At 42.1% G+C, this 8,309-nt stretch overlaps 1 protein-coding gene across 1 annotated transcript; it reads left to right on the top strand.

Annotated features, from left to right (window-relative positions):
- The first annotated feature begins 210 nt into the window (after positions 1-210).
- On the top strand, positions 211-7,089 carry LOC139472300 (uncharacterized). Its single transcript, XM_071254738.1, has 3 exons — positions 211-462; positions 2,316-2,409; positions 6,824-7,089. Exons 1-3 carry the CDS (start codon positions 211-213, stop codon positions 7,087-7,089), a joined length of 612 nt encoding a protein of 203 aa, XP_071110839.1.
- Positions 7,090-8,309: the final 1,220 nt, after the last annotated feature.

The following is an 8,309-nucleotide window of genomic DNA, read 5'->3' as shown; positions in this document are numbered from 1 at the left end:
TACAAAGGCCAGTTCAGTCGGGAGGCCGTTATTGACGTAGGAACTTTGTTGGTGACAGACAAAAATCGATGGACTTCAATTATTCAGACAATGACATTTCGGTTCAAGTGGAAGGTCTAAAAACGCGATACATTTGCTCAGCTAGCATCTGTTCGGCACTGCCTGTCGCCAACAGCAGCCTAAACACTGACATTGCAGTAACCGACTGTCATGGTTCCAGCCATGCGTTCCACCAAAACGTTGCTGCTGATGTCTTGTTTTACCTATCACTGTGGTGCCACTTGTACGTGGCCTTTCCTCGGCAACTTAACGGTGAATGATGACAAATCGCCACAAGTTGTCATGAATTGCCTGAGGAAATGCCTTCAAAGATCCTGCACCTCTGTCAGTGTAACCTCTTCAGGTTGCAAGATGGCAGCAACATCCAATCCACTGGAACTGGGTATTGCACGGGTTCCGTCTGTGAGTGTGAACCTAAACATTTTTCGTTTTAAAAAATGTTTTAATATTTTTATTATTTAAAAAAATAAATAATAATAATGAAAATAATAATAATTATTATTATTATCATCATTATTATTATTGATGATGATGATGCTCACATTTATTCTTCCGATGATCTTCTTGTGAAGCATGACTCATGATGAAAGCAAGGCATTCCCCAGTTTTATTAAAGGAGCCAAGGATGTGGAATATAAAGTCAGTGCCAGTGATTTTGTTTATGGCTCTGTATTGCTGGACGGTACAGAAATGGGTGTAAACCAAGCCAAGTGTCACTTCAAATTGGCCTAGATTCAGTTTTTCTAGGAGAGGCTATCTGAACGACCACTGCATCAAGTTTATGTGCAGCGTGTTGAGAAGGTAAGCAACACCTTCGCTTGGATGAAGTCGTCTGGCCTGAAAAGTGAAACAGGAGGCTTTCTGTTTGCTGCTCGGGACCAGTCACTTCCATCTCGAAAACAGTCAGTGCGTGATGTTGCATCAAAATGTAAATATAAAATGTAGATTATGTAATGAATTTAATGAGAATACCAAGCTTTGGCACAAACACAGTATCTTGAGCGACATGATGGCGTGTCTCGATCATTGTATTACCGTCTTCGCCATGCTTGTGGTTTTGACACAGAGGTCCATCCATGGTACGACCCGGAATATGTAGAGGGCGTCATGGAAAATGATAAATACAAGTCTTTGGAATAGGCCCGTATACAGCCTCAGGCGTATCCTGGCCAACAAACCTGATCTGGTCCTTTTTTTATAAATCCAATGAAATCATTTATATCACTGAATTTTTCTGTCCCTTTCGACGCCAATGTGATTGATAAGATTCAGGAAAAAACATGCCAAATATGCAGACCTCACTTTCAAAATGTCACTCTTGCATCCCAAGTACCAAGTTGTCCGTCTTCCCATTGTTCTCGGTGCCTTATGTTTGGTACCTACCAATCTGTTGACTGACATTGGGAGAGTACCCGGGTTTGCTACCAGGAATACAGCCCTTCTGACAATCTGGGTAATGCACAAGGCTGCAGTGTTGGGGAGACTTCATATTCTCCGAAAAGTTCTGGGTGGGTTTGACTAGGCAGTGCTTCCTGGGAGAAGTCCCATTCCCTGTCTGGGCCGCGAGTAGAGGGGGCAAGGGCCTTGAGCTGATGATGAGCCTAACCAGCCTAACCAGCCATGATCACCCACACCCTCTTTGCTGCATTTTTTATTTTAATCTGTAAATACAAATAATATAAACAGAAAGAGAAAAAAACAAATACTGGAGAAACATATATGTCCCTGACCAGGCTCCATATTTCCAATTATCCCTGTCAACATGTAATTTATACAAGCCATTGATATAATGCCCGTTTAGGACCCACTGAAATAGCAAAGAGCCACAAGTGCCAGGATCAGGGGCTGTGGGGTAGCCTAGTGGTTAAAGCGTTGACCCCTAACGCGCATTCAGTTTTATGGGTGAGTGAGTGAGTGAGTTGGGTTTAACGCCGCTTTTAACAGTATTCCAGTTATATCGCGGCGTGTCAGCTTAATGTGGGAGGAAAGCCCGAAGTGATGCAGGTCTCAGACGTTTACCACTTCGGTGAAACCCACGAGCACGGGTATGGTGCTGACAAACCTAGAAACATAATCGGGGCGAACCGGGATTCGAACAGTCATAGGTTTCTGACGTGCCCAAGGGACGCAACCCTGCACAGCGAATCGCGGCGCCTTAGATGACTGGGCCACCCGTGCCCCCAGTTTTATGGAACCCAGTGGACTAAATCGAAGGGTATGACCTTTGTTGAAGTAATGTTGTGCTTGCCTTTCAGCGTATCGCGGGGGCGTGTCAGGATCATCCATGCGCACCCGGCAAAACGTGTGAACCACACCCAAACGGAGCATATCAATGCACCAAGAGGAAGGGTAAGTTTTGCAAACCAAAGATGATTGACGAATTCAAGGTAAATATACACCTGTACAAAGTTAGTTTGACTTGATGCTCGAGTTTCAAACCAGCAATCGCATATTTAACGTCAATGCAAACGAATATAGTCACGCAGTTGGGTTTAAACAGTATTCCAGTTATATCACGGCGTGTCAGCTTAATGTGGGAGGAAAGCCCGAAGTGATGCAGGTCCCAGACGTTTACCACTTCGGTGAAACCCACGAGCACGGGGCAAAGGAATAAAGCTTAAGATGCTGAAGTTATCACCGTTTAATAGTTCCTTCACAGAGTGCCCTTTCAAGATGAAGTGCTATCGGTTCATCAGAGTACGTCAGAGCAGGCCATGCCTACCCTTTTCGCAAACACTAGGTGAGATAAATATGAATGGTAACGCCAGAACCTCATCTCTTATTTACAGTGATCCATAATCATTGTTTTACCTTTTACTCCATCTGTATATTCTTTCGGTAGATAATCGATTACCTCTTTTGACCTTTTGAATTGTTAAAGTTTTGCGTCATCACTTGAAGGATGGTACATCGTATTATGATATACATAAGGGGGAGAGGTGGGTGGGGTGGGGTGGCAAGCATGGGAAGATCAATTCTAAGACGGACCGTCACGTATATAAGTAAGAAAAAGGAGCGTAGGTGGTGACGCAAGTTCCGAAACAAAGCTATGGTAGCGTATAGATCGAGGGTTTTTGTTACGTTAGAAAGGAGATTTATCTTCCAAAACTGGCTCCCACAGGAGATATCGCTTGGATGAGATCAAGCGATATCTACACTGTAGATTTCGCTTTTGCGATATCTACACTGTAGATATCGCTGCAATGAAATTACATCACAATGCTTTGCAGACCATTGTGACATCACTGGTTACCATGACGTCACAATCAAATGACATCACTAATGGCTCTGCTACTGAAGCTGTTTGCAGTACTTTTTACACTGAAGACACTGCTAATTACTGTCTACAAATTGAAAAAGTAGAAAGAATGATGTTGGATGATAAATAAAATCTCACCCTCGTGTCTTTTGATATCAAATATATCAACACTCGTTGATAAAAGTGGCAAAAATCCTCGGCAAGCCTCGGATTTTTCCACTTTTATCAACTCGTGTTGATATATTTGATATCAAAAGACACTCGGGTGAGATTCTCTATGTAATACACCGGGTACGTTCCCCCATGTATGTATGCAGCTAGCACATAGTTGTGGCTACTTTAACCAAATAAAGGTCATGGGCCTATGGAATCAAATTAACGAAAATATACGACAACGCGAGGATATTTTAGATACAGAAGTCAACACCAGAAATTATCAGCCAAAACATTGGGCGTAAAAGGCATGATAGCAATGTTAATTACAGTAATCTACGTTTATAACGAACGCCCTTATAACGAACTGACTGATATAACTTATATTTTAGTCCCTGTCATTTGTTGTATATATGTTGTATATATGCTTATAACGAACTACGGTTATTACGAACTAAAATTATGGTCCCTTTGAGTTCGTTATAACCGTATTTACTGTATATGATTTGATCACTGAAAATCAGTTATAGCACCACCGGGTATCGCGCGAAGAGTAAATATATCCTGCGCTTACGGGAGCACTCAAGTTAAGAATGGTTGACAGTGGTTTTTATGGTAATGCCATTTAAAAAAGTCTCTCTAGAATCTGATCATTTACTTTCAAAGTACAAAACATGCATAAATTTAACGACATACATTCCTGTACTTTTTTATATTGCAAGAAATATAGTCCTTCTTTATCATATTGCGTGGGTATAAATTATTCAACAAAATAACCTTGGAAATACCTTGTCTGATATTCAGTTTTCTGTAATGACATTTCACTTGGATCAAGATAGTAATTTAAAACAAATCTACATCTCTTTGTTTTTCTTTGTCGTAAATAAGACATAGATGCTGAACCAACTCGTTGGTTTTAAATATCGATGAGAATTATGCGATAGTGTTAATGGACTATCATGTGAAGTAAGACGAGTTCTATGGATGAACAACTTCTTTATTACAATTAGAGCGACGTTTCGGTGTAGATCCTAACACCTTTATCAAGCAATAGATGATGCTTTATCATACACCGAAACGTCGCTCTAATTGTAATAAAGAAGTTGTTCATCCATAGAACTCGTCTTACTTCATCACTCCAACTCCTAAATGCCACTGAAAGAAGACTATCATGTGACATGGATATCTATGAGGGTAATATGTTTAAATCAAACCAAACAGACCACATTGCACTGTCAATATATACTCCCAAAAGAAAATTGTGGAAGATTACAGAAACACAAAGAGGTGTCATAGGATGGTAGTGGACGGATAAGAAAACGTAGGACGAGGTGTATTATGACAATGAACAAAAAACTGTTGGTGGGGCATAGTGAGGGTGCAAACAAATAAGATTGACGACAAGGGTGTGCAAAAAAGGGAACTTTTGAGACTAAATCAATAAAGCGTCATACACCCACGATTATTTTGTCAAAACAGTTATGCGGCCTGGCAGGGTCCAATGATTATTTGAAGGGGTCTTGTGAACTCCCCTGGCAGCACGTGGTCCAGTCCGGCTGACGTAGCGAGTGGCCAAGACGTCTCCCGATCATGCTCCAGACGTGCTCTATGGGGAAAAGGTCAGGCCTCACGGCTGGCCATTGCATTCTGGTGTTGTTTTGCTGATGGAGGTAGCCAGTTAGGATACGTGCACAGTGGGCACGAGTGTTAAGGTCTTGAACGACACTATGTGGATCAGCATGGCGCGCAAAAAGCACAACCAGTGGCACCGCGTTGACGTTTGCATGACGTTCGTTTGGACGCATCCAGACATAGCCGAGCCTATCAAGAAAGTCCTGAATGAATCTGGACAAATCTTATAACATTACACGAGATCATCGACGATTCTCACAGTTTCTACGCTCTTAACACCATTGGCTTCTGGCTAAACAATGCGTATTTTCTAACAGTGGTACATCACGTGGGCGCCGAGCATGCGCACCAGCTGCATCGAACATATTGGCTACTCTCTCCGAAGTCTATCAGTGTGAAGCATGTCGACAGCCCTGTGACGTTAGCCACGTTGTAGACGAGACGCATTCCGAATATAAACACAAATACTGCAATATAGCGGGAACAGAGAGTACGTGTTACTGTGGATAATGACAGCAGCAATACTTAATAATGATGGCGATTTGATGACATTCTCTCAATAGACGCAATCAAGAATGACCCCTACCCGCTACCCACAAGCACGAGAAAATGCAATGTCCACGTGCAATATTTCGGGTGTGTTTATTCCGTCAGCATGTCATTAATACAAGCCATTGATAGACTGCACACTTAGGACCCATTGAAAGAGAAAAGAACCTTGCATTCGGATCAGAGGCGGGTTCGATTCCCCAAGTGAATGAAACCCATTTCTGGACACCGTTCCACAAAAGCGATCTTAGCGTTACGACTATCGTAAGTCAGTGTTAAAGTATGGGAGTTACCATCACCTTAGAGGTAAGATGGCTTTGTGGAACGGGGCCCAGGTGTCCACCGACGTCATATTGGTGGTATAAACATACTCACTCACTGTTCCTATATCGATTCGTGAGGTGGTGGTGGTAGAATGAGGTTTAACGTCGCGTCCTAGATTATTGCACTTATATAGCGACGTGCATGTACGTGTGTGTGTGTGTGTGTTTGTGTGGCTGCTTGTACTAGTCCGGACTGATGCCGATTTATAGTGCTAGCTCACTGAGATACCATGCCGCAGTTTAACATGAATACCCCACTCAGACACAGTATACTGAAACCGAGTCCTTGTTTTCGCCCCTTAATGCCGAGCGCCAGACAGGGTAACAATAAGTACCATCTTTTAACGTCTTTTGGTATGACGCGCCCGGGCGGACGCTCTACCACTAGACCACGGAGGCGGTCGACTTGTGAGGGACAGGAATCACGAACACATTTCTTATGCACCACGCAAGAGCGCCCCCTACAGAATAAGTACAGTGAGTGAGTTAAAATTTATCGTCGCATCGGCATTATTTCAGCCATATAGCGACGACTCCAAGGAGTATTTGTTCATTTTTCATATATTTTCCACAAAAAATACTATTTAATCCAATTGTTCAAATATCACAAAAAAATATTTTGTCAAGGTCGAAATATGTGGATATATTTTAAGTTAGAAAAAAGTAGGGCTAAGTTTCAATTTAGAGAAAGAAGGGATGTATCAAATGTTAAAGAAAGAAGGGATGTGTTTTAAGTTGGATAACATTTGACTAACTGTCGGCCCCTTAATACGAATCATCTCACTCTGACGAACTTAGCCAACAAATAATATATTACACATATTCTGATACTATCTCTTTATTGCAGACACCCCACGCTGCAGCAATAACTTCCACAAGACCCCAAAGTGCAAGTTCCCAGACCAGGTTAACATTAGGACGGTGCCGAAAGTCAACTTAAATGTTTGCGGGGATTTATGTGTTAACCACACTTTATTCTTATGTGGTGGATTCGTGTATGCTACCCGTGATAACTTGTGCCGGCTGTTCCCTCATCACAAAAACCTGCTGGATTTATCCTGTACCAAGAACAGTATATATGATTCATATAGACGCGATTGTTATTTTGTGTAAATATTTCTTAAGGCTTAAGTAGGCCTTGACGAACGTCATGCGGAAGGACCGGTTCAATTCCACACGTGTGCAATATGTGAAGCATTTTTGGTGTCCATCGCCGTGATATTTGTGGTTGGTTGGTGTGTTTTTTAACGCCGCACTCAGGAATATTCCAGCTATATGACGACGGTCTGTAAATAATCGAGTCTCGGCCAGACAATCAAGTGATTGATATGACGAGCATCGATGCAGACAATTGGGATCAATGACATGCATCAGTCAAGTCAGCGAGCCTGACCACCCGATCCCGTTAGTCGCCTCTTACGACAAGCATAGTCGCTTTTTACGGCAAGCATGGGTTGCTGAAGACTTATTCTACCCCGGATCTTCACGGGTCGATATTGGTGGAGTGTTGCTGAAGGTGCGTAACACCACACTGACTCAAAGAACTAAACCTCATGTATAATAACATCGATTTATCGATGGCCTGTGCATCAAGGCACATGATCATGCAACAAAATAATTTAACTACCTTGAAATTACCTAATAAAATAGTTTAGTGTTTTTGTCACTATTTCTATAACATGTCGACCACAATGGAAGGTGTCAGGTTGTCACTATGTGTGACCTTTTTCGGCACGTTTTAAAATAGCTAGCCTCTTTGGTCATGGTTGTATGGGGATACGCCTACTGTGTTATACAATGTGAAGTCGTCTAATTGTTGATTAGATGTTTTTTTCTTAAGTTGGAACCGAGCACCATTATTATAAAAAAAAAGTATCGAATCTTCAGTTAGGCTACCATAAATTCCTAAACACAGAAGCTTTCTGCTAATTCAGATACGCGTCAGCAAAACGCGTGAACGTTAACATACAGGCATCGAATATGAGTTTCCTGATAGAGTAGAGCTAAAACTGTAGTAGTGTTACTAAATTTGACAATACTTGTTTGTTTATTTGTTTGTTGTTTAACGCCGCACTCAGTAATATTCCAGCTATACGACGGCGGTCTGTAAATAATCGAGTCTGGACCAGACAATCCAGTGATAGATATCATGAACATCGATCCACGCAATTGGGATCAATGACATGCATCACCCAAGTCAGCAAGCCTGACCACCCGATCCCGTTAGTCGCCTCTTACGACAAGCATAGAAACCGTTTACTGCAAACATGGGTTGCTGAAGACCTATTCTACCCCGGATCTTCACAGGTGTAATAATTGTTTGTCGAATTGCC

This window comes from Haliotis cracherodii, unplaced genomic scaffold (genome assembly GCF_022045235.1).
Source record: "Haliotis cracherodii isolate W230 unplaced genomic scaffold, xgHalCrac1.p SCAF_24, whole genome shotgun sequence".
Lineage (NCBI taxonomy): Eukaryota > Metazoa > Mollusca > Gastropoda > Lepetellida > Haliotidae > Haliotis > Haliotis cracherodii.
Note: the sequence above shows the minus strand (reverse complement) of the source record. Positions and strands in the feature narration are given on the sequence as shown.

What these genes read in the sequence shown, in the direction of transcription:
- LOC139472300 (XM_071254738.1), top strand. Translation starts at nt 211, where the DNA reads ATGGTTCCAGCCATGCGTTCCACCAAAACGTTGCTGCTGATGTCTTGT. An exon ending in GTATTGCACGGGTTCCGTCT is followed by an intron (nt 463 to 2,315) that starts GTGAGTGTGAAC and finishes CTTGCCTTTCAG; the next exon opens with CGTATCGCGGGGGCGTGTCA. An exon ending in TCAATGCACCAAGAGGAAGG is followed by an intron (nt 2,410 to 6,823) that starts GTAAGTTTTGCA and finishes TCTTTATTGCAG; the next exon opens with ACACCCCACGCTGCAGCAAT.